This window comes from Mesoplodon mirus, assembly GCF_964341445.2.
Source record: "Mesoplodon mirus genome assembly, chromosome: 6".
NCBI lineage: Eukaryota > Metazoa > Chordata > Mammalia > Artiodactyla > Ziphiidae > Mesoplodon > Mesoplodon mirus.
In genome coordinates, this window is record NC_138982.1 from 28,981,106 (window position 1) to 29,007,914 (window position 26,809).

At 36.3% G+C, this 26,809-nt stretch overlaps 1 protein-coding gene across 2 annotated transcripts in view; it reads left to right on the forward strand.

Moving 5' to 3' along the window:
- TBC1D5 (TBC1 domain family member 5) overlaps positions 1–26,809 on the forward strand; it is a 563,684-nt gene that overhangs the window by 202,603 nt on the left and 334,272 nt on the right. For both annotated transcript variants that reach the window (XM_082625793.1, XM_082625794.1), the window contains one exon: positions 13,087–13,218. In XM_082625793.1, the coding sequence (XP_082481919.1) occupies positions 13,122–13,218 (97 nt within the window). In that variant the 5' untranslated portion in view covers positions 13,087–13,121. The remainder of the gene's footprint in view (positions 1–13,086; positions 13,219–26,809) is intronic.

The following is a 26,809-nucleotide window of genomic DNA, read 5'->3' on the forward strand; positions in this document are numbered from 1 at the left end:
AGTGATTTTTACTGGCTGAAAGAGTGGGCTCTCTAATCAGCTATAAATGTTACTTTATCTGAGTATTCATAAAGCAACTTTGCTCAACTGAGTTTGCCCTTTTATGCGAATTGAATTCATTGAAAAAAAAATCATGTTTCAAAGAATAGTTGCAGATCTCAACCTTAATTAAAAAAATTCCATCTCCCCTTCTCTTCCTTTCGTCATCTCTCTTCCCCTTCTCTTTCCAGCTCTTACTATAATTAGCAGCATTAACAGCAAATGTTTGCTTTAGTTAAATTATTCAGAACATTTATTTTACTTGTCAAAGGTTAGATCAGGTTGTTGTTTGAATTGGTAATTAAATGCAGTCTAATATGCTCTCATATTTATATGCACTATAGGCTTGGTTCCTCATCATTCTGTATAATTTTATGATGTTCAAGGCTGACATTTCAAAAAGGTTTTTGATTTTGTGGAAAAGGAAACATTCTGAGTAATCTAGTTTGTTATCTGATGTGAGAATGTCCAAAGTTATGGTTGGAAGTGAGTATTACATTTCAGTGCTGTTGTAACATACAGTATCACAGTGGTAATTTTCACCAAGTAGGTATATAGAATTAAGCTCACTGCTTATTGAATTTGCGTTTCTTATGAGGAACAGTGCTGTGGTACTTGGCCCCTAGTAGGTATTCAACATGTATTTGTTAAATGAGTGTTTTAGGTCATATTAAACAGTATGGGGCATAGCTCAGCTCTTGTAGCTCAGTGTAATTTAAGACAGTATTTGCTCCTGTGACATACTGTGAGGCCCTTTTGAGTCATTTCAATTTGTATGCTTATGCATAGGAACAAGTATAATTCAATTAGTCCTCATATCTGGGAATTATACTAAATCGTGTCTTGGGTTTTGTTGATTCACTGAATAATGACTTTTGCAAGTGCTTGTATATTCGTACCTTGGAGTATAGATGAATAAAACACGTCCTCTATCCTTAGAAAGAGTAGAGGTCAGTGGAAAACCAACCATTTTACTGAAGAATGGTTCACTTTAGTGTGGAGTTGTACATAAGGTAAATGGGTGTCTGAAGCAAGGTGGGGGAAGATGATTTTTGAGCTGAATCTTAAGGACAGGTAGCAGTCGGTTAAGCAAAGAAGGTGAGGAAAGTATTGCCAGACAGAGGAGCCATATGTATGGAAGTTTTGAGGGATGCAGTTTTGTATAGCTGGAGAAAGAGTAAATGTGGAGAAGCCACAGCCCGCATTCTCTCCTCTTTACCTAAAGCTATTCAGTAGCTTCCACTGTCCTTAGGAAACAGCTCAGGATCTTAGTGTGGTCTGTAAGTCAAGCCTTATACATGTAGTCTCCACTTACTTACTGAGCCTGATTATCAACCAAGCTGAGCCTGACTCCTCAGGACTCTGAATGGAACGTGCCTGTCCTGTGTCTCCCCTGAGCCCTCCCACAGGATGTTTCCCTGCCTCCCTTTTCCAGGTAATTCTTGCTCTCTACTTACTGTCTGCACCACTTTTACTTAGTAGAAGTATCAGTATAACCTTAAAAAGATATAGTTAATCATATACCTGCTATCTTGTATAAAAAATGTTAATACTGATTATTATTGTCAGTAAACTACAATGCAGAACCTTGGTTCCACTACAGTTCTTGGTATGTGTTCCCACACGTGATCTTATTTAATTCTCATGTTAGTCATGAGATAGGTCTTACATGAAATTAACAAATAGAAAAAACATCTTTTAGCTAGAATTTAATTTCTTCTGAAGAGACAGATAATTTAGATAATTGAAATAAAAGGAAAAAAATCTTTCAAAACAAGAGGAGATATAGAGCTAGTTGTATAGCATACCTTCTTTGTGTTTGTGTATTTTTAATAAAATTGGCTTAAAAGATTAGCCACAAGATATCATCTACTTGATGTCCAATGTAAACCAGATGTTATTCTAAAATACTTTCAAACTCAACTTTTATCATTGAAATACTATTCCTTTTTTCTTTGTTTGTTTTGGTAATTTACATAAGGAAACTTAAAAATTCCAGTGGTTAACTTTTGTCAGGAACTGCATTAATTTGATTAATCACAGTCATGGGTTTATGGCATATTCTCATCATTGGCCTGTGCATAGTCCTTTTATTGTTTATTTGTGGGATGGCTAACTTTGTAAAGCTTGCACTCTAAGCATTTACAGTTGAGATGCAAGGACTTATGCCAGGTCTCACCCACTGTGCTAGTATATTGAGCCGCTAACCTTCTGGTTCCAGCCCTGAACAAGACATGGGTTATTTTTTCAGTAAGTGGTTGGGCTTGACTTACAGAGCACGGATCACAGGTTGGGTAAAATGTGCGGATTTCTTGCCGTCTTTGGTCTTCCCTGGCTTCCGTGGAGCATTTCTAACCAATGGGCAACGTTAAAAGGGAGCTGTTTGGCCACTGTAGAGTGTGGTGGGTGCAGGTGGCAGAAGAGTGTGTGTGTGTCTGTGTGTGGGCGGGGGGCGGGGTTGGGGGGTGTCTGAGAACCTGTTGGTCTACAGGGAACTTGGGCTCTCTTCTCCCATGCTGTGTTTCTGAGCGAGTCCTGAGCAGCACCACCGAGTGTTTGTTCAGCTGCCGCAGGCTCTCCCAAGAGAGAGCCCAGGGTCTTGTGCTGCCTCTCACCTAGAGGGACCGGTCCTTGATTCTTTAGAGTAATTCTTATTAGAGGATCTTCCTAATTTCTAGTCCGTTTTATGGGATCTGTCTTCTCAAATATCTCTAATTTTAATCTCTTTCATGTATTTTGTGCTAATATACATCCCTAACATGTACCTAGGAATTCTTGAAAAACTCATTTAAATTAATAACTAACTGGGACTCAAATTAGGTTTCTCTCATTGTACTTTATTGGATTCATCCAAACTGTCATCAGGAATGCCATAATAAAAAAATAAGGGTACCTTCCAGGTACGGGAGATACAGAAGTGAATAAAATAGGTAAAGCCTTTGCATTCATAGAATTTATAATAGGGGGTGATGGACACTAAACAAAACATGAGTAAGTTTGTACTGTGTGAGGTAGTGATACATATTATAAGTAAAGCTGGGTAATGGGATGAAGAGTAAGGGAGGGTGTGTGCCGAGTGTGGCCCTGTGATCATGGGTCACCTAACAAATTAGGTGACAGTTGAACCTGGACTTTGAAAGGCAGTGTGGGAGAGCCATCTCTGAGGATGGATATCTCACAGAAGTGTTTAGGAACTGAGGAAAGTATTATACAAAGGTCCCCGGTGGCAAGAACTTGCCTAGCACATGTGAGGAGCTGTAGAGAGGCCATTAGGCCTGGAGAGCCTGAGTGGCAGGGGCAGGGGAGCTGTAGGGTCAAAGCTCAAAAAAAGCAGTGCTGGGGGCAAGATCCTGTGGAGTCCGGTGAAGATTTTTTGTTCTCTTCTGAGTGAGATGAGAAGCCAGTGGAAAGCTTTGAGCAGAGGTGAGGCACGAGCTGAGTTAAAATCTGAGATGGATCACACAGGCTGCTGTGGGTCAGTGGACCGTAGATGACCAGCCAGGTTGGAAACAGGGAGCCGTATTGGAGGAAATTAAATAGTCCGAGCCGGGGCTGGCAGTGACCTGGGTCAGGGTGGTTGTGGTACAGAACGGCCTAATGCTTGATTTTGTTTGGAAGGTAGAACCAACAGGATTTGCCAGTGGATTAGATACGCTCCAGGAAAAGCTTTCTGCGCTGCCCTGAATGTGAGCAGATAACTGAAGGATATTAAGGGGCAGAGCGTCCCCGCAGAGGAAATGGGGTTGTGCGAAGACGTAAAGTGGCACTGAGCTGGATTTTTTTTTTTTTTTTTTTTGGTACATGGGCCTCTCACTGTTGTGGCCTCTCCCGACGTGCAGGCTCAGTGGCCATGGCTCACGGGCCCAGCCGCTCTGTGTCATGTGGGATCTTCCTGGACCGGGGCACGAACCCATGTCCCCTGCATAGGCAGGTGGACTCTCAACCACTGAGCCACCAGGGAAGCCCGAGCTGGATTTTTGTTTAAGGAATAGAAAAAAGTCCTGTGTGGACAGAGCATCCTGACCGAGGGGAGAGTGGGGTCAGAGGGTTAGGCGTGGGTCTGGATTCAGGCCCTCTTAACAAGAGTTTGGATTTTACACTAAGTACGTTGGGAAACAGTTTACAATGGAAAAAAATCGCATTGAATGTTGTGTGGTAATGGACTGTAGGAGGGGTGGGTATGCTAGGCTGTGAAATCTGGCAGTAACAGGAGATCTCAGTTGGGTTATATAGTAAGGTTTCTGTTACTACCTATAGCAAGATGGCTAGAGGTAGGGTGAATCTAGGTTGGTTAATCCACTGCTATTAAGAGTCTTTGTAATTGAGAGAAAAACCTCTAGAAGCCCTTGGGCAACTTCCATTTACATCGAATGGCTCATCGCAACCAGTCTGACACAGGAAATGGGACCATCATGATTGGCTTAGACCAATTATAACTACCCCCCTGGGTATCTCTGCAGGAGCACTTGGACCGGAACAAAATGTGAATTTTGTCAGAAGGGCAATCAACACTGTTGACAGCAGCAAGGAAGAATGTAACCTGGGAGACCAGTTAGGGGAGGGTATTGCCAGAGTGTCAGTGAGAGATGAATCTACAATTAAGGGGTTAGGAGTGGTCACACTACAGAGGGGAAGCAAAAACTTGAATAAAAAATTTTTACTTTCTACTGAAGTCTTCAATTACATACCTCTCTCTGTAAGAAAAATCTGTACTAATGCTGTTGACCAAAATGTATTTAGAACAAACATAGCTCTTCATATTCTAACTACTAGCATTTATTGCTTAATATTGTCCTGCAGGCAGTCTCCTGTGGTCCATCACATGAGGGAAATGCTGCTATGGAGGAGCAGGGAGAAGTGACTTCTGGCATTGGCCCACAGAGGAAAAAATGGGTGTTCAAATTATGTCTAGGATTTAGAAAAGTGAATAGGAAAGGCCTCATTGGGAGGGAAAGAGGTGTGAATAAAACTGCGGAGGGAGGAAAGTATAGATGTTTTTGTGTAGGCTCCTTTGGCTAGAGAGGATCAGGTGATGCTTCTGAGCAGTTGGCCTCCCCTCAGTGATGCTACCTGGAACTGCAGTGACTGGTGTAATGTGAATCATAGCATCGCGGGATTTGAGTAATTCACAGTTTTGGCTGTTTGATAGCGACTCCAAAGGTCGTGGGGCTTACTCATAAATTATAATTTTGCTGAGGCGTATGTAAACTATGTCTGCATCCGTAGCTTACTTGTTATTTTCTTTTCTCGCTAGATACGCATTTATTCTCAGATGGTGATTTGGGAGGGCACATATACCCTGTAAATATAAAGGGCCTATTGAACTTTTAATACTAGATTTTGCCAAGCTTGTATGGGAGAAAAGTAAACTAGAATGCTTTGCCTTACAAGCATACCTCGTTTGATTGTGTTTTGCACATCATGATGTTTTTTAACAAATTTGAGGGTTTGTGGCAACCCTGCATAGTCAGCTGATAATTAACATATTTTAGCAATAAAGTATTTTTAATTGAGGTATGTACATTTTTTTAGACATGCTATTGCACACGTAATAGAGTACAGTATAGCATAAACATAACTTTCCAATTCACCGGGAAACCAAAATATTCCAGTGACTCTGTTGCGATACTTGCTTTATTGCGGTGGTCTGGAACTGAACCCGCAGTATCTCCGAGGTCTGCCTGTGTGTTATATTTAACATAACAATAAAGAAACTTTTCATCCTATAAATCCTGAGGTGGTTTTGCCACTAACAGCTCTGTGACTCTAAGTTCTCTAACTTCTCTGTGGTTGCCTAATCATAAAAGCAGATAATGAAGAGTGTCTGCCACACAGAGGAATTGTAAGGTTGAAATGTAAAAGTGCCTAAACAGTGCCTGCTTCCTAATAAATGCTATGTTTTTGCTGTTATTATTGTTTAATTAAAAGTACTGTTTTTAGTAACATTTCTTTGGGTTTCGCAGCCCTACCACTTACTAATAGCCAAGGGATAAATATAAGATCCCCACGGACTTTCGGACGGGTCTCCTCACAGTTGCTCATAGGCTTCTGGAAACAACTCAGGCCTCCCCAGGCTTGCACCAAGGGGTGTTTTCTGTTTGTTTTTTGAGCAAAATGTTTGATTTGATATGATGCTTATGCGAAGAGTAGCCATTTACTTCTTTTCCTCGTTTTTAGTATCATCATCAGTTTAACGTAATTGACCAAGTTCCTGTGACTGTTTTCTCTTTTCATTTTCTGTTTTGCCCATTTTTCCTGAATTGTTGTAGTTCTCTTGATTTTATGAAAAGCTGACCAAATAGTGTAAAGGCTAGAGGTGGCGTCTATACATATAAAATATGGCAGTAGCAATGGAAGGCTGTAATAAACAAAACGCTTGGTTACTAGGCTGAGCTGCTTTCCCAGTCTTTGCTTTGTGAGCATGTATTCAGGAGAACTCTGAAACCATATGAGCATACATGCTGGAGAGCTTTTTGTCAGGCCACTTTAACTCTTTATAATGCTCAATTTCCTCTTGCTTATATGGTCACAACTGCCACGTTCTATTACTTTATAGCATTTGGATATTGAAAGGCCAAACATATTCCTATTTTGTAATATAAAATATTTAAGACCACCTGTGAACCTTTCGTATATTCTACATGTTTCTGATTGTGTGTATCGTTTGTGAATCTGCTATATTTATAGTAGATTGTTTACCCTAAAATTCTTGTTCTAATAACCTGTTAATTATAAGGATTAAATCTGTGTTAATTTTCTTTTGATCATTGTTCTCAGTGTGTAGACCCTCATTGTACTCCTGTACCTACACTGAGGTATTTAATAGACAGCACTTGAATAATACAATTGTGTGGTTGGTAAAAATGAATTAGGGTTTCAGGATTTTACCAATGGGTGATTTTTAATATTGAATGACGTGTATTAAGACAAACGCTTTTATATATAATTTATTTGGCATTGTAAATGCATTTATCTTGTGAGAAACAGACCCCCTGTTGTCAGATGAAGTATTCTGGAAAGGTTTAGAGTAAATAAATAATAAAACTACTTTGATATACAATCTAACCAATATTAAATATTAAGACTTTCAGATGATTGATTTTAATACTTAATTAACTTATTTAAAGTCCAGTGTAGCACTCTTGCATTCAAGATTGACAGAATTTAAAAATGGAACTTCATCCTTTGTCTTTGTTATCTTTCTCATTTCTTTTTCTTTCTTCCTTGCTCCTTTTCTACCTCCTTCTCTCCCTTATAACTTAAGACTTTAAAATATCATTATTCCTGACCATCAAATTTACCTCTAGCTACCAATATGTCTAAAAAAAAGTTCTTGTTTTTTGTTTTTTGCCAATTCTACAGGTAATGGTCCATTACTCTCTTAATTACAAAAAAAATCCAGCTTCTATCTGTTTCTTGCTTTTGTAGCCAAGATGTCATATTTTAGGTTACATACCCATCATGGTGAATGCATACTACCTGTAAAAGATACTCATTCATGCTGTATGCTCTCCCCCTTTTATAATTGTGCTCTGGAAATAGTTCATTTAAGCTCTTTGATATGCTCTTCTTACAGGAGATATCTTTATGTAAAGTAATATTACTCTGTAACTTCAGTGTTTGACTACTAAGTTTACCATCAGGCAAGAATATAAATGAATGGAATATGCTTATATGAGCTTTTCTGAATACGGATGTCTTTAGAAGACACAATTCAGAATGCTAATTCTATGCCTATGTAATAGAAACAGTGATAGAATGATTATAAGCTGAAATATGTAGAACTTCAGATTCAGAGGGAATAAACTATTTTTCTAGAGGTTTTGTTTATATGATGCCATTTTAAAAGTGAGAAATTTTATTCAGCTAACCTTTTGTTTTGTCTGTATCATGCTAATAATTTGAAATTTTCACTTACAGACTGCTTGTGTTGCTTCAGTTTACATGGAAAATAGATTATTCTGAAATTTAATTGACATACTTTAAGACTGTCTTCCAAGCTTTAGTGCTGAACTCCTACCCTTTCATTAAATACTGTTTTCACAAGACTTCCCTTCTTTCAGGCAGATCACTTTTATCTTAAGATTTAATACTGCAAGAACCAGACATGTGAAACCAATACAACTGTCCTAAGATTAGTCTGGGATTTTAAATGGCACTTTCAGCCTAATGTGTCAATTCCTGCGACCAGGATGGCAGTAAAACCACGTTGCACAACCAGTTTTGAGTTTTGTGAATGTTGAGTTCATGTGCAGTAGGAACTTTGTTATTTATAGTAAGTGTAGCAAAGAAGGGACATCTCCTTTCTCAGGTCTTAGAAGGTATATTGCTGTGCTTTCTGAATTAGAAAAAATAAGATTGCCTTTATTTTTAAAAATTCTTTACTATTTTTGTCAGTCAGAGAAATTCTAGAGACAACTTGGCATTATTTAAGAAAACTGAACTCCATCATTTATGGATTTGAGTAGTCATTTACTAAGATACATATTTTTGGTCATTATATATATATATTTCTACATATATGTCTAGCTTCTATGAGGAGGAGATTTAAGGCATAGCAAGTATACAAACATAAGATTCAGTGGTCCACTGTGAGTTTCAAAATGTTTATGCCATTTTGACTTTTATAGGGGTTATCTTAAAATCTTCAGACCACAAAAAAATTCCCTTAAATATTTGAATTTTTATTAAATATTTTCTTATAGTCTGATATTCATAGATACAAAATTTATTCAAAATAGTGATTAAAATAAATATAGATACATTTGTTTAAAAACCTTTGCTATCCTGCTTTGTTTTTGGTTGTTGTTATAGTCACAGAACACAAATTGGAAAAATTACTTAATATTTGAAAGCAACGTTGTATTGTGATTTTATAAGGTAATCACAGTAGCAGTAACCAACAAAGTTAACTATTCTTTTACGTTCCAAAAGGCAAAAGTAGCCCTTTGTATTTAAAACAACAACAAAAAACAAAACAGCACCTACTTAATGAGTTACTTTTGAACTAGATTCTTATTTAAATCTATGATTAAAAGAAAATTGAGGATATTGTCCAAACTTTTTCTTCAACGTATTTCTTGAAAATAACTCATTATTACTATTCAGCAGGTTTGCTTTATTTGACAATAAAAGCATTTCAGTGACTCAGTTCCAACCTATAGGCATGATAAGTTAGCATATAGTAGATGCCTGATTCTCTAGAATGGTTGTAGACTGGTATGTTTGGTAAATTTTGTATTGTGTTTATTGGGTGTTACCACAGACATCTCAATTTCTAAAGAATTATTATTAAAGCTAAAATCAGTGAATGACTTGAACTTAACTTTCTCTAAGGAGTTTAAAAGACCTTAAGTCTCTTTGAGCATCTTGAGTGAATATTTGAACATCGTCATGTTGTATTTTATTTTAGCTACAGAGAGGGTTTTTTTTTTTCTTCTAATGTTCCTTTTTGAAATACACTTTGATATCAGTTTCCTTGTTGCTTGTCTATTTCTCATAGAGTTTAAAATACATAAAATCCCCTTGTTTATATATTTTAGGTATATGAAGTCTAACAGAAGTATATACTATAAAAATGAGAAATGATATGAAAACATAGTATAGGATATTAAAGAAATTTTAAGGAAGTCTGGCAGTTAACTTGCAATACTCATTTTCGAATGTTTACCCTTGTATTTTTAAAGAGTATGACAAAGTGTATAGAGAATATGAATTTTACATGAAAATAGTTGTCCATGGCCAAATACAGTTTTGACATGTGTTTAATCAGTTCCACAGTTTCTTTCTTTCTTTCTTTTTTAAATTATTTGCCAACACTTACAAGTAAAGAGATTTCACATAAAATTCTAGATTTCCAGTTTTTCTTGAAAATGTTGAAGCAGAGAAATGGATGTTCCAATAGTTCACAGACCCAGTCCTCTTAGACCCCCTTGTTTTATGCCTTCTGTCTGTCTCATTGACTTAACAGAAGCCAAGTGTAGTACTGAGTAGAGGGTGAGCTTTGGAGCCAGATGGGATGGGTTCAGAGTCTGGCTTCAACACTTCCTAGTTGTGCGACTGTAAGCAAATTGCTTCATCTCTCTGTACCTGTTTTCTCTTTGATAAAATGAAAATGATGATGAAGATACGTCATTGAGTTGTTGGGAGGATGAAATGTTGAGTATATGTGAAGTGTTTAGAGTAGTTTTTGTCATATATTCACTACTTAATAGATGATAACTGTAATTAATAATGCTTTTTGCCTGACCCCATTAGGTGTTGGCATTTGGTGAGCCTTACTTCTCCATAGTAGAGGACTTTATTTTTTAACCTGCTCATTCATTTGATCAGCAGAATGTATCAGATTCTATTTTATAATATAATTGCTTATCTATATTTTGCTCTCCTCTACTACAGGGGCCCCCAACCCCCAGGCCATGGACCAGCAGCAGTCCGTGGCCTGTTAGCAACTGGGCTGCACGGCAGAAGGTGAGCAGCGGACAAGTGAGCAAAGCTTCATCTGTATTTACAGCCGCTCCCCATCACTCACATTACCACCTGAGCTCCACCTCCTGTCAGATCAGTGGCAGTGTTAGATTCTCATAGGAGCGGGAACTGTGAACTGCACATGCGAGGGATCTAGGTTGCGCGCTCCTTATGAGAATCTAATGCCTGGTGATCAGAGGTAGAGCTGAGGTGGTGATGCTAGCGCTGGGGAGCGGCTGCAAATACAGATTATCATTAGCAGAGAGGTTTGACTGCACAGAGACCATAATAAATCAATTGCTTGCAGACTCATATCAAAACCCTATCAGTGAGTGGCAAGTGAAAACAAGCTCAGGGCTCCCACTCATTCTGCATTATGGTGAGTTGTAGAATTATTTCATTATATAGTACAATGTAATAATAACAGAAATAAAGCACACAATAAATGTAATGTGCTTGAATCATCCTAACACCATACCCCCTGACCCCCACCCCCACCCCACCCCCCCGATCTGTGGAAAAATTGTGTTCCACAAAACCAGTCCGTGGTGCCAAGGAGGTTGGGAACTGTTGCTCTACTAGATTATATTCCCCAGAGTTCCTTCTGTATATTTAGTGCTCCATATATGTTAATTGATATGTACACATAAGAAACAAGAACTGACAATGGTTTAGCTTTATGGATTTAGGAATTCTTACTATGTTGGCAACAAAAGTTGTGCTTTCCCAAGTGTTGATTTAGCCTAACCCTCTGCTTCTTTTGTTTTAACCATAAACTGGGGGGGAAAGGATGTTAACATCTGATCCAAGAAGTGAGGGTGGGTGAGAGTTGGAGGGTTCTGATAAAAATGAGAAAGTGTTCAAGAGTGATTTTATGAAATGAGAGTTTTAGAAATTAAGTAAACAGGATAAAGGAGCATTTTGTGATAGGAAAAGATTGGTCAAGGATTTGTGTGTTCATGGGCTTCTCTGGAATTTTCCTCCATAAGTGGAGACTATATCCCGTAAAATTACATACCCATTTTGGTTGGACTTGCTTTTCCAATTTAGCATTACACATTTCCTCTTCATGTCCCCCCTGCTCTTAAAATTTAAAAGATTATGTTACTTACATTATTTTGGATGAAAAGTAGCGAACCCAGTCTATTTTTTGGAAGATTCTGATTTGGGAAAGTCATTTGTACTTTATAGACAAAAAAATTATAAGTAGTTAGTGTAGCTTGGAAGTTCAAAAACAATTTAATTTCTAAAAAAATCTATGTTTAAATTAGAATTATTTATAGAAATGAGAATTGAGGAGGAAAACCTTCAAAACTATGAGAAGACACAGGTGGTTATTTATATAATCTTGCCTTTGGAAGCGTAATACCAGAGGCAGAATCCATAAAGGAGATACAGATATATTTGGCTACATAAAAATGAAGAAGTTACTATCTCCACAAAAACTATATATAATTTGAAGACAGACACACTCTGAGAAGAACAGATGTAGCATATGACAAAGGTTTAGTATCCTTAATATTTAAAGCATGCTTACAAATCATGAAGGCAATCATAATAATAAACTGCATCCACAAAAGACAATAACAAATGTCAGAGAAAACATATGAAGTCTTCAGTGATCTCACTAGGTATCAAGCAAATGCAGTATAAAAACTGACTGTTATATAGGTCCAAAAAAAAAAAAAAAGCCCAAGGAATTACTCATTCCCACTGTTGATGAGGGTCCAGGGGAAATGAATTGTTCTATTATATACAAATCTTTCTAGAGCATAATTTGGCAAAACCTACCTTAAAATCTTATTTTTTAAAAATAAACATTTTGGTCCAGCAATTATGCTTATAGGATTTTATCCTAAGGAAATAATCATGGATACAACACAGAGGTATTACTGGAAGATATTCATTGTGAGGCTATTTATAGTATTGGGGAACTGAAAGCATCCTAACTGTTTGCTAATAAGGAATTGGTTACATCAATTGTTATAGCTATATAGTAGAATACCAGGGATCCATTAGAAGTGATAATATATACTTTTTTATGGGAAGGAAAATACTCATGATGATTTATATAATCAGTATACTTAGCATGGTGGATCACATTAAACATTTTAAATGCCCAGAAAGAATACATATAATAAACTGAAATGTTAAGTGGTGTTTTTAGCTAATATAATTACAAATGATTTCAGTTAGCTATATTTTCTATATTTTGAAAGTTCCTATAGTAAATGTGTATTATTTTGGTAGTAAAATGAAGGATATTATAAATGTGACAGTGATTTAACTTACAATTCAGCTTTTTGTGCAGAAGTTTACTGAAAATAAATGTAATTGAATGTTGAGGTAGAGGTTACCAGTGAAGTCCAGATTTGGGAAGAAATTGTTGAAATGAAAATCTTGTGCCACTTTTTCGCTTCTTTATATATATGCCTACCAATGTGTAGTAACAGTCCCTGGAGCCTCTGGAAAACTTGTTAATGTTTGTAATGCTCATTTAATCATTTTCCATTTTGCATTTATTCCCAGTCATAGCAGAAAAAAAATTTATAATTTTTCTCCATATTTTTCATCTCCCAGGTGGTCACTCTCAGTGACGTTGTCCAGTTCTCACAATGTATCATTCCTTATCTGAAACTAGACATCCTCTGCAGCCAGAAGAACAAGAAGTGGGCATTGACCCCTTGTTGAGTTACTCACACAAGCCTGGAGGTGAGTTTTGTATGCACATAACTTTGAGGTTACTGGGAAACCTGGCAGAGGGTCTCCAGCTAGCCCTGCCTGCCTTGTGTATCATTCTCTAGAGAGGCTGAGCGGGAGGGCCTTAAGAACATTTCCCTGGATAGATATGGAGCGCTCTGACACTGATGGATTCCACAAAACGTCAACTTTTAATTATAGACAGACGCATTAGCCATAGCCAAGTGTTTAATGCACTGTCATTATTTTTTTAAAAAATCATAAACCTAAACAGTTTATTGCTTTAGTATAAGAATGTTGAAATGCAAAATGGCCTTTTCTCAAACATCTTTTAAAAAGTCTAAGCTCTTGGTGTTGATTTTTGCAGGGATTTTTTTTTTTCCTTCAGCAAGTTGAGATTATTACAGGATAAAGCACTTACCTGATTATTCTTTTTTTGTTTTTTTTTAGTAATTGGGATTTGTGTTTTACTTTTAAAGCTCTGTGTAGTGAAATTGTTAAAACATCAACTGTATTCGGGGTCTGCCCTATAAAAATGTATTAAATGTATATGTATCAGAGCTTTGTATTATTTTCTCAGTGTTAGTAATAACATAGTATCTTAGAAGGAAACAATGAGTTTGTGAGCATTCTTGACCCCTTTTCTTTATTTCAACTAATTCACTAAATATTTGCTAAAGTTGATTCATTGACTCAAGTAACTATTTGTAATTTTTCACTCAATACATGTATCAGGATTATAAAATCTATTTTAAGAAATTATAATTAGTCATTCACATATATTTTATATACTTCAAATATGATTTTTTTCTGTATTGATGTAAATAAAGGTCTGCCATTAACTCTTGTTTTGGGAATTTAAAAAAATTGATACCTTAAGTAGTTATTTTTTAGTGTACTAGCTATTGAGTTTATGGAGTGTGTTTATGTTTTTAGTGCATCTTTAATACCTTCCACATCATACAAATGCCCTTGTTGTTTTTAATGAAAATAGCATGCAACTTATTTTTGTTACTTTATTTTTATATTTACTTTTATTTAAACTGCTGTTTAAGGTTTTGATAATATGAAAAAATTATTTGTGTCCAATTTCAGTTTCAGCATTTAAAGAATTTCAGTGGTAAGAATGATACAATCCTCCCTAGTGATGTTTTTTCTTAAATGTCATACTTATAAGAAGTACTCATAATGAAATAAGTCAAATTATTCTGCAAGCGCTTTGATAAGTGGATATTTTAAAAGTGAATATATTTTTGTGTTATCGGTATATGAAATATTTTCACCAAAATGTTCTGGTTTATATGCTTATTTTAGAACATAGGGGGTTTTTTTTGTTTTGTTTTGTTTTTTCCTTAAGTGCCTGTTTTTCTCTGGACTAGTTCATTAAATATTGAGGTTCTTTTTTTTTTAAACGGTTAAAAAACATTTTAAATTAATTTTATTCTTTATTGTTTGTAGGAATGAGGAGTTACCTTTACTGAAAAGGATTTTCGTTTATATCCTAGCCAACATTTCTATGACATACAAAGTTATTAGGACTGAATTGATGTTTAAAAGTGCCATTAATTCATTTACCCCAAATGTTCATTAACAATGTAAATGTATGCTGATGTTCTATAAGACAAGGAAGTGACTAATGACTCTTCCAACTAACAACACTTAAAATGAATAGAAACTTTAGATAGCTAATCTTGAAGTAATCAAGACCCTCATTCAGCTTGGCATCTCTGTATGCTCTAAAACAGCTGTCAACTGTTAAAAATATATACAAAACACACATACACGCAGGCACATGCAGAAGAAAGATATGTAAATATCTAGTTCTTCAAAGCCATAAAGGTTACTAACCGTAGTGGGTTTTGTGCATTGTATATGTAAATATTTTATATAAAGCATATATTTCATCTTAGGTTTTCTTTTTGCAGAAAACTGTATGTTGCATTTTAATGGGGTTGTCATATTTACTTGAAAAATCACCACCTTTTTAGTATGTTGGTTTATTTTAATATATGTCTTTCTTGGGGTTCTCCACGTATTTGAAGCCTTTTACACAACTGAATGACTCATTTTGTAAGTAGTCAGACATTGGACTTAATCAGTGGTTTCCCTGTGTAGAAGTCCTGTTTTTTTGTTTGATTTTTAAAAATTTCCTGTTGTATATTCCATAAGTAACAAATCTTTAATTTCTCAAATCTGAATTTTTAACATTTATAGAAAAACAGTACATTACTGAGTTAAATGTTTCTGAGTATTCTGGAAAGGATTAGCAAAAATAGCCACATCATAGGTATGATAGAGAGAAAATTACATATCATTGGTTTACTTTCATGGATGTTTGAGGAAAGTGGGTAAGGGCAGAAAAAAGAACTGTTTGGATATATATATGCAAAATCTTAGGGCACATTTTCCATGTGAATTAACTTTTAACTACTTTAATTTCTTTTTGAAATAGAAAACAGCATAGAAAGTATGCTGTTTTCTCTGTACTCTATTGCATTTGGTCATATACAAAAATTACCACCTTAAATTCCAAGATCTTTGATCAGAGGGTATTAATTAATAATTGACAAGTTACCTGTAATTCAACTGCAGCCATAAAAAAAAGCAAAACTGTTTGTTCAGCTAGTCATGATTATTCATTCTTAGCATGGAACTTTCAAGGATTAAATGAAAAAGTAATTATTTTATTTTAAACTGGAAACAACAATATCAAGATCTAGGGAAACTTAACCTATTAATAAAATAGTATTCTCAGAATTACTAATTGTTTTCCAATCTTACAAGAGCTTGGAATCTTGCTCATCATGAAAGAACATTTTCCTCTATTAGGTCTCTTTTGAGAATAGCATTTTGTTACATGTAGCCAGAGTTTTTAGCTTCAATTGTATATGCCTTCTTACAGCTTTTATAGTATTCAGATAGTTACTTAATGTAATGCCTTTTTATATAATATCTGTTTCTAAGCTTTCTTTCTAGCTCATGTATAAAATAATCATGTATAAAATAACCTACTTAAGAAAAATCCAAGACATTCAGAATGTCCTGCCTACTCCATTTTTGTCTCTTGTACTTTTTTGTCCCAATCTTCCTTTCTTTCTGTTGCTATATCATAGAGTTTTATGACTAGAAGGGGATGCGTGGCTTTACTGATGAATAAATTGGTGGTAATTCAATTAGTTTACTGAAGTTGATGTGATAAATGACACTGTTCTATTATGATCTTTAGTACGGTTTTTCCAGTTAGTAGAAGTGTTACTGAACTCAGGTTTGGCTGCTCACTGCTCGAAAAGTCAGCACTTGTGTGACAAGTGCTGATTAAGAACGGAAAGGTCACATTAATCAGAGAGCCGGCAATCTGGGGAGAACGCGGACTCCTGTCCCACAACCAACTCTGAAGATTCTGCTCGGCCATGAAAGTTTTTAACAGAAAAGAGGGGAAATAATCTCAGTTACTCATTGAGATAGGGGGTCAGATTTGTTGCCATCTCCCATTGTGTGCAGGCTTGTCGACTCCTTTCCGTTTTTTGGAAAGATCCAAAAAATGATCTTGCTTTTTAAAAATTTTTATTGGTGTATGGTTCCTTTACAATATTGTGTTAGTTTGTACTGTACAGCAAAGTGAATCAGCTATACGCATACGTATATCCCCTCTTTTTTTGGATTTCCTACTCATTTAGGTCACCACAGAGCATTGAGCGGTGTGATCTTTCTTTAGATGTTATTTTGTTCACACAGTTTGATTGCGAGATTACTGAAGGGGGAGCTGGGGAAGAGATCCGGTCATCTGTTAATTACTCATTCTTCAATTCTACTTCTTTGATCTATGGAAAGAATCGACAGGTTAGGCAAAGTACTGTGTGATCAAAAAGATTTGAAAGGTGTGCCTGAGCTGGAGGTTAGTTAAAATATAGCCTCGCTAAAGTGACAGGACAAAAGTGGCCTCTTGCAGAGAGCTACTTCCTGCAACAAACTGCCTGCAAAAATTTGCTTACAAATCACCGCTGTCAGACATCATTCCATTTCTGTGGGATTATGGGCAAAGGTCCACTTTCTGTAACTTCTTCATGCTGACACAGGGTGCCATATTTTAGAGTGGAAGATGTCGACATGGGTCTGTAGCATCTCTTTGCTGATGATTTCAGTTGTCTGCTTACATATATGGGGAGAAAAAGCCACAATTATTTTGATGCCCACAAAAATACAGATTGTTATGAGCAATAGTGTTAATCCCATTGTCGTAAGCCCAGTTCTTGGAATTCTGCTAGCCATAGATTCAGTACTGCTCAAGGTGGAACCGCTTATTTCATGGCTGCAGTCTGGTCATCATGCAGTTAGCGTTTTCCCTCTGGTGGCAGTTACAGTATCTGTAAAACAACTCAGGAATGTGCATCAGACACTGAAGGATTCTGTGCCTCTATTGTCCTAATCATTAACTTCTTGAGCCTGCTCTTCTGTGACTCAGGGAAGCTTGGGAGACTTCAGCTCTTCTGTAAACAAGAGCTAGGGGGTGTGGAGGGGCCTTTGTACTTGGAACAGGGCAGTGGCAGGGCTCTGCTTGGTTTCAGATGCAGGCTAGAGCCAAGATGGAGGGATTCGTAGAGAGAGAAGGAGAGGAAGGTTGGAGAACAGATGTTTAGGTGCAGTAAGTTCATTTGTTTGATGGCAGAGGGTTCAGTGAAATATTATTGATATTTCTCTTTCTTGATATGTTAGGGTGAGATAATTTGCTGATATTGAGTGACAGAATGAAGCATTTGAAGATTTGTGGAGAGCAACAAAGGTTAGATTGAGTTGAAAAAGAATATATAATCTTAGGGGCCAAGGTGATATTAGACATCATAATTTATAGGTGATACAAGCTTATAAATGTGTGTGATTATGTCTAGCAGAATTCAGCACCTAAGATTTAGCCACAATCAAAAGCAGGCAGTGGTTGGACTTCCCTGGTGGCATGGTGGTTAAGAATCCGCCTGCCAATGCAGGGGACACGGGTTCGATCCCTGGTCTGAGAAGATCCCACATGCCGTGGAACAACTAAGCCTGAGTGCCACAACTACTGAGCCTGCATGCTGCAACTACTGAACCCCGTGTGCTCTAGAGCCTGCGTGCCGCAACTACTGAGCCTGCATGCTGCAAAGCCTGCACACCCTAAAGCCCATGTGCCGCATTTACTGAGCCTGCATGCTGCAACTACTGAAGCCTGTGTGCCCTAGAGCCCATGTGCCGCAACTACTGAGACTGCGTGCTGCAACTACTGCAGCCCGTGCGCCTAGAGCCTGTGCTCCGCAGCAAGAGAATCCACAGCAATGAGAAGCCCATGAACCGCAGTGAAGAGTAACCTCCACTCACCACAACTAGAGAAAACCTGCACAGCAACGAAGACCCAACACAGCCAAGAAAAGATAGTAATAAAAAAAAAAAGCAGGCAGTAGTTTTGTCAGGGGAGTATAATGGGTAGACAGTAGGCAAGGAAGTTGATGGCAGAAGAATTCATTGATAGTTTGAGAATATAAAGAAGTTTGCTGTTATGGAAGGGGCTTATAAGAGGGCAGAGTAGAAAGTTTTGGAAGGGATTGAGTTAGGAGAGATGAAGCATAGAGTAGCATGGTGATGGGAGTCATAAAGGGGACATGGGAACAGCGTATAAGTCTTTGATAACTATGTTAATTTGTTGGAACATTGTCTAGTGGTAGCCAATAGACCAGCTCAGTAGCTTCAATAGCTCTGTGTAATAAATTGCATCTACGTCGATTTGGATAGGTTTTGGTTTGAAATCTTTTTAGGTTCACAGCAAAATTAAGAGGAAGGTACAGATTTCTCATATACCCTCTGCCTTCCCATTATCTATATCTCCCACCAGAGTGGTACATTTGTGACAGCTGATGAGCATACACTGACACATGATAATCACCCAAACTCTGTAGTTTACATTAGGATTCACTCTTGGTGGTGGACGTTCTGTGAGTCTGGACGAATGTATAATATGTACCTGTCATTATAGTGTCATACAGAGTATTTTCCCAAAATTCTCTGTGCTCTGCCTGTTCATCTTCCCCATCCCATGCCCCTCAACCCCTGGCAACCACTGATCTTTTTACTGTCTGTGTCGTTTTGCAAAAAGTATCATCTTAATGAAAAATTCTCTCTACATATGGAGGAAAACGGCAATTTAGATAGATGAAAAACTGTAAGTAAGGCTATTAAGTCATTAAGGAAAATGGTGGCTTTGTTGAAGATGAAGATTGTTAAATAAATGGTAGAGCGACTTGGAAGTTCTTAAGTGACAGTAACAAGGATTTTTTTAAAATGGATGTTTTTTAAAATGTCTCCTTAAAGAAGGATTTTGTTACGTGGTGTGACAATAGGTAGAAGTTACATCAAAGAACAGAGAACATGCCATGCCCTGTTCCTCTAAATTACACTGTCCGAAAGAAAGTGGGAAATGAGAGACTTCAGTCTGAAAGGCCGCGAGTTAGAGATCTGAAAGTCATCCTCCAGAGATATCAGTTCACAGTATGAGACAGGTAAGAAATTCAAAGAAAGAGAAAAGAACTGAGGATTGATTGGTCAGAATTCTCCATGATTAGAAATTGGATAGAGAGAGCAGTATTTTAAAACAGTCAAAGTTGGGGAAAGATAAAAGAGGGCCAGAATTAAAGAAGCTACAGATGTGAGAGCTTCCAGTAGGTCCAAGGTGGTCAGTGCTTCAGAATTGCATAGGTTAAAGACTATAAAAGGAGAAAATCTATGATTCGGTGATGGGAAGAGTATTGATGATCTGTAATTAGTGGTAAGGCATTTTCAAGATACCACTCACTAGCTGACTTGAGTAGATGGAATTAACATGAAAAGGTAGTGGTTAAATATCAGTTGTAAACATTTAAATGGTGAGGAAGTTTCAAGTTACTCTTTAATATTAGATTTAGATGACTATATATGGATTTTATGTATTCATGCTCTCACAGTGGATTGAGATTTAGCAAGTTAGACATTTTAAGGGTAACAATGAAACTCACTGTTGGTAAAATGTACTCTTGAAATAAAAGAAAAAAGTCTTCTGGTCTGAATTCTAATCTTTTTTTATTGTGTTGTCTATTTCTCATTAATTGAATCCAGTTTTTAGTTTTATTTGAAGTTTTCTGTTGGTGTGGCAATTCCTAGTATTTACTTAATGGAGAGGCCCCTTTTCAGTTCCTTTAGAGTTGGGGTTGTGTGAAGGGTTATTTTAGTTGTACCGGGATGTTTTTCATTTCCCATGTCTTTAGGAGCAAAGGAGACCTCACTGCTTGCTCTGGTGGCAGACAGAAACAGTAGCCCTGCAAGAGCTGTCACCACTACCCCCTTGGGCAAAGTTATCTGCAAGTGAATATCCATACCTTGAGATATTTTTGCCACCATGCTTAGTCAGCCTTATAATATTCTTGGATCACCAGAAATGAGAGGCTGTGTGATGGTGGTTTGGTTTGGTTGGGTCTAGGCCTAACTAGAGCTATACAGGTGATGTAGAGTGACAGTATTATCTTAAAACCTTAGAAAAACATAAACCAAAAGCCCCATTTAGGTGCAGTGACCTACAGTGGATTTCTTATCAAAGATTTATATTAGTTGTTTTCTGCTAGTGCATCAGTAGGGCCAGAAAAGACAGCAGAATAGAGTATGACTGATTTTGACCAAGCTTAGAACACTGCTATCAATTTGAATCTTTAATTAGACTTGTGAATAGATCTGTTTTGTTGAACTTACAGATTTTCAATCAGATATGTTGGCATGATGGTTAAGAAATTTCAGTCATACTTAATAAATGAATAGAGACCATAAAGGCACGTATATTTAATCACAGTAGGGACTGTGGGTCACAGACCTGACGTTTATTCATTCATTCAAAAATATTCATTGATCATCTAGTATCTGGGGATAGGCTATTAAACAAATAGTCCAGGTGCTCTCTTTCAATGAAATTCACATTTTAGCATGGGAGAGCCAGCAAAAAAAAAAAAAAAAAAGGAAAAGTACAAAAATGAGGAAAAAAATAGAGAATGATAAAGGCTAAGTAAGAATCAAGATAAGGTAGTGTTACAGTGAGCGTCTATGTGCGTAGATTGTCAGGGAAGATCTCTCTGAGAAGGTGATACGTCAGTTATGTGTGAATGACAGATGAGCCAGGCACGCAAAGGTGGTGACAGAAAGAGGGAGACAGATGGACAGACAGATAGGCAGAATGAAAGAAACACCAGTCTAGAAAAAGGAAAGAGTTCATACGATGGAAGTTCCTAGGATAGGAATAGGTTCATCCTATTCAAGGAACTGAAGGAAGATCACGGTGGCTGGAGCATCGTGGGTGACATGGAATGGCACAGGATGGGCCTAGCAGGCAGGGGCCAAATACTGGGGATTTTGTAAGCCAGTGTAGATTGTATTGTAAAGACTGAGAGTTATTTAGCATCTATGTTGTTATCTGAGAAGGTGATATGTCAGTTACATGGAAATGACATGTAACTCTCTTGTGCTATTAAGTTTCTTCTCAAGAATGAGGGCCATAACTATTTTTTATTATGTATCCTTATGACTTGATATACTAAGCATTTAATAAGTAACATCTGATTTACATAGAGTTGTAGTATTTTAACATTTATTTTCATATTGCAGTCCTCTATACCAATCTTTGTTTCCTCACTCCAATTTTTTTCAATATTTTAACTCTTTGTAATGATGAAGTAATTTTTGTTTAACCCGACATAAAAGAATGTCCTAAAATTAACCATTTATCTAAAGATCAGTTACTTCTGTGTGGTCTGTTTTATGCCGTGCTACCAATATTAAAATAGTAATGATAAATGCAGTCTGGTGAGACCTTTTCTGCTTGACTCATTGTGTGTACATGTGTGTAGGAGACTTTGATGTGTGTGTGGGTCCATATAATCATTATTTTTCTTTTGCTGATGTGATGGAAAATTTGCTCCTTTAGGACATATTAGAACAATATATTTAATGCGCTTCAATTTAATTAGCTAGTATCACAATTAATACAATTAAGGTCACTTGAAATGAAACTGTTAAATTGAGTAATTTACTTTAACAATGTCAATGTGTTCTCACAATTACATTTGCTTTAATTAGTGTACAAGCTATTATTTAATAGCATACCTCACATAGAAAAATGTAATAATGCATTCTTGGCTCCTTATAGCAGAAAGAAGGAAACTTTTAATGGACCGAGTGATTTTGTGGAATTGCTACTAGATATAAAGTGATGGAAGAGAAAGTACAAAGCCAGAAAGCAAAGTGTGCAAGAGTGTAAATAAAACAAATACCTTTTTGGCACTTACCAATACGTATATGTCCTATTTATCATTGTGTAAATAGTATCGGAAACTTTTAATTACCATTTAAAAATAAGAGAATGTAGATCCTCGAAAATTTTAAGTGTTCAGTTTTATCTGGTTTTTGATTAATACTGCAATAATATTCCACTTTTTGAATATCATAAAATAGTTAAAATCATTAATAGTTAAATTACTATATTATCATCATTATTATAAGTTAATTAATAGTTAAGATAATTAGTCACGCTAATAGAGAGGAACAGAATGGTGTGGCGTATAGGAAAGGTAGGAAGCCAAAATGTTTTAATTCTCAGTTCGGCTTTTGGGTTTTTTTTTTAAATTTTATTTTATTTATTTTTTTATACAGCAGGTTCTTATTAGTTATCCATTTTATACATATTAGTATATACATGTCAATCCCAGTCTCCCAATTCATTACACAGCTACCCGCCCCCTGCCACTTTCCTCCCTTGGTGTCCATACGTTTGCTCTCTACATCTGTGTTTCTATTTCTGCCCATTTCTTACCCAAGAGTTCACTTTTATAGCCAATGAAAAAAAGCTCTTCCTCTACCCGGCCTACTCTATACATTGAGATCAGAAGATCCAGGGAGGAATAAATGGTTATGTTTCTGTTTCTAGATATGCAGAGTAAGCAGAGGGAGATGGATGGTCAACCAAGTCATAATAAGATCTGCAGTTCTCCATAAACACAAGAGCAAGATTTACTGTCATGTAATCAAGTGGTGATTTTATGTGGAAGGGAGATAAATGCAATCCAGATAATTCAATACTGTAATTTAAAAAATTAGTTTGACAATCTTTTTGCCTAATTTGATTGATTTAAGTTTCTACTGTTTTTATCTTCTTTCCTTTCCTTCTTTGGTTAATGACAAAAATTCCCAAAGTTGGGAGTTAAAAAAAAAAAAAAAAAAAAAAACAGGCAGAAGAGTAATTAGGTAGTAAATATTTAAATGTCAAATGCAAGAAGCTTAGCGAATCTAGACTTTGAAAAATCAACTATATCTCACATTTCTAGGAAAGAGGTCCATAGGAGTATATTTAGTTTTTCAGTGCTCGTGAATGTTTATGCAGCAATCCGTCATTGGCTCTCGTTTTGTGCCCTAAATTCTGAATTCAGTCTATCAGGGTGTTCATAGGTCAGATGAGTCAGAATAGAGTCATTTACTAGAAGAACAGTCTACTTAGCAATAGTAGAAAATTAGCTTAGGTGATTCTTTAAATAGCATTTTGAGTTTTGCATGGGTAAACTACTGCTTTTATTAGCTGCTACATATACTACAGCAAGCAGTTCTCATTTGGCCCTCATCTGATTCTTATTATACCTCGTCTCTAAATTCTATCTTGACCTTTAAATATATTTGTCTATTGATTCCTTAGCCTATGTTATAGAATATTAGAAGAGTAACCAGAATCTGATTATTTAAATACTTGCTCTTTAAAATGTAATAGATTTTAAAATAAGACATTGATTTGCTTTCTCAAAGAAGGCCAAATGCAAGAAGTTAATTGCTCTCTTCCAAATCTTGCCTATATGTGGTCTTCATTCTTAGTTCTCTATCTTGTAAGTAAGAAATTGCCCTGATGTGTTTTTTTTTTTTTTTTGCCATGCCATGAGGATCTTAGTTTCCTGACCAGGGATTGAACCTGGGCCATGGCAGTGAAAATGCCAAGTCCTAACCACTGGGCCGCCAATGAATTCCCCCCAAACTTCTTGAAACAACATAATATGCCCTTAAAGTGTTTATTTTATGTTAGGTCTGAAGATTAATTCACTGCATGTCAGGGTTATAAGCAATTCAGAAGTGCCTTTATGAGCAGCCTGTGTTTTTTTGTTGTTGTTGTTTGTTTTTGTTTGTTTGTTTTTTGGATTAAGTGAAGTTTTAAAGAAAGTTCTAAAAAGACTTCACAACCTGGTCTCTGCTTGTTCAATCACTTTCCAGTGTGACTACACAGGATTTCTCTATTAAAGTCCAAGACCCACCCAGAATAGACAATATAACATTGAAGGAGAACAAAATTCGAAGACTGACAATATCTGACTTCAGAATAGAGAGCCCAGAAATAGACCCATGCAAATATAGTTTTAAGTGATACTCACAAAGGAGCAAAGGCAATTCAGTGGAAAAAGAGATAGTCTTTTCAACAAATGGAGCTGGACCAGTTAGATATCTCCATGGGGGTGGGAGGGAAGAAATCTAGACATTGATTTTATGCCTTTCAAAAACAATTAACTCAAAATGGATCATCAACCTAAATGTAAAATGCAAAACTATAAAATTTCCAGAAGATGACATAGGAGAAAACCTTCACGACCTTGGGTTTGGTGATAATATTTTAGTTTCAAAACCAAAAAGCGTGATCAGTGAAAGAAAAAATTGATAAGTTGTATTTCATTAGAATTAAAACTATAAGGGAGTGAAAGACAAGCCAGAGACTGGGAGAAAAATCTTTATAAAAATTATCTGATAAAAGACTGGTATCTAAGATATACAAAGAACTTTAATAACCCAGGAATAAGAAAACAACCCAATCAGTTAAAAAATGAGCAAAATATGTGAGCAGAAATTTTACCAAACAAGATACACAGATAAGCATAGGAGAAGATGCTCAACATCATAGGTCATCAGGAAACTGCAAATTAAAATGAGGTACCACTACACATCTATTGGGATGACTAAGATCCAAGACACAAAGCCAAACGCCAGTGAGGATGTGGAGCAGCAGGAACTCTCATTCACTGCTAGTGAGCATACAGATTGGTGCAGCCACTTGGGAAGACAGTTTGACTTTTTCTTACAAAGCTAAATGTACTCTTACCATGTGATCCGCAGTTGCACTCCTTGGTGTTTGCCCAAATGAATTGAAAACTTAAGTCTAAACGTAAACCAGCACACAACGTTCATAGCAGTTTTATTCATAATTGCCAAAACTCGGAAGCAACCACGATGACCTTCAATAGGTGAATGGATAAGCAAAGTGATATGTATATACAGTGGAATTGTATATACATATTCAGTGATAAAAATGAATGAGCTATTAGGTCACAGAAGAACAAGGAGAAACCTTAGGTGCATATTACTAAGTGAAAGAAGCCCATCTGTAAAGGTTATTATATACTGTATGATTCCAAGTATATAACATTCTGGAAGAGGCAACACTATGAAGACAGTAAAAAGATCAGGAGTTGCCAAGGGTGAGGGTGGAGGGAGGGATGAATAGGTAGAGCACAGAGGATCTTTAGGGCAGTGACACTATTCTGTATGATACTGTAATTGTGGATACATGTCATTAGACATTTGTCAAAACCCCTACAATGTACAACACAAAGAGTAAATCCTAATGTAAATTATAAGCTTTAGTTAATAATATTGTATCACCATTGATGCATCAGTGTAACAAATGTACCACATTAATGCAAGATGTGAATACTAGGGGAAGCTATGAATGTGAGGGATGGGGAATATGTAGGAACTCGGTACTTTCTGCTCAGTTTTTTTTTTTAAACCCAAAACAACTCTCAAAATAAGATTTATTAATTAAAAATAAAAGATACTAGGGTTCCTCATCCACTGATTTTTACTTTTTTTCAAGTGGCACCATACATTTCCCCTTCATTCATCATGCCAGTTTAATATAAAACACATGCTTAGTTTATTTGAAATATACAGAATACTCAAGACTAGGGGTTCTTGAAAGGACACATTATTTTTTTAAAAGTGTGCTACACTCCTGCTTACAACATCTCTCAAACCTTTTTAGTTTATAATAGTTCTCGGTCTCACTCCTGAAGCAGGCCAAATCCTCTTGTAATCTAATCTTTGGGTGGATAGTCTTTCCCATCAACATTACCTACTACTGATCTAATCCTTCATATAACTTTATTTATTTATTTATTCATTCATCCGTTCATTCATTCATTTATAATCGACAAATATTTATTGTACTTTCAGTGAGTAAGAGTCTGTACAAATGGGATCATGGCATTATCACAGGGGCAGTAGAGAAAGTATGCTTATTTGCAATAGTATTTTAAGTGAGTGTGTCATTCAATTATATTCCTCTAACATGGACAAAATCAAGTGTCCAGAAAAACCAGTTTATATGATCTCAGTTTTGCAATGTCATAGCATTTGGGCCAGTTTCAACAGGCAATGGACAAAGAGTTGGACTCTTCATGAAAATAATACAAAAAAGGAAAAGTAAAAATATCATTTTTTCCTTCCCAGTGAAAGTTACTTAACTCTTCTGATTTTTATA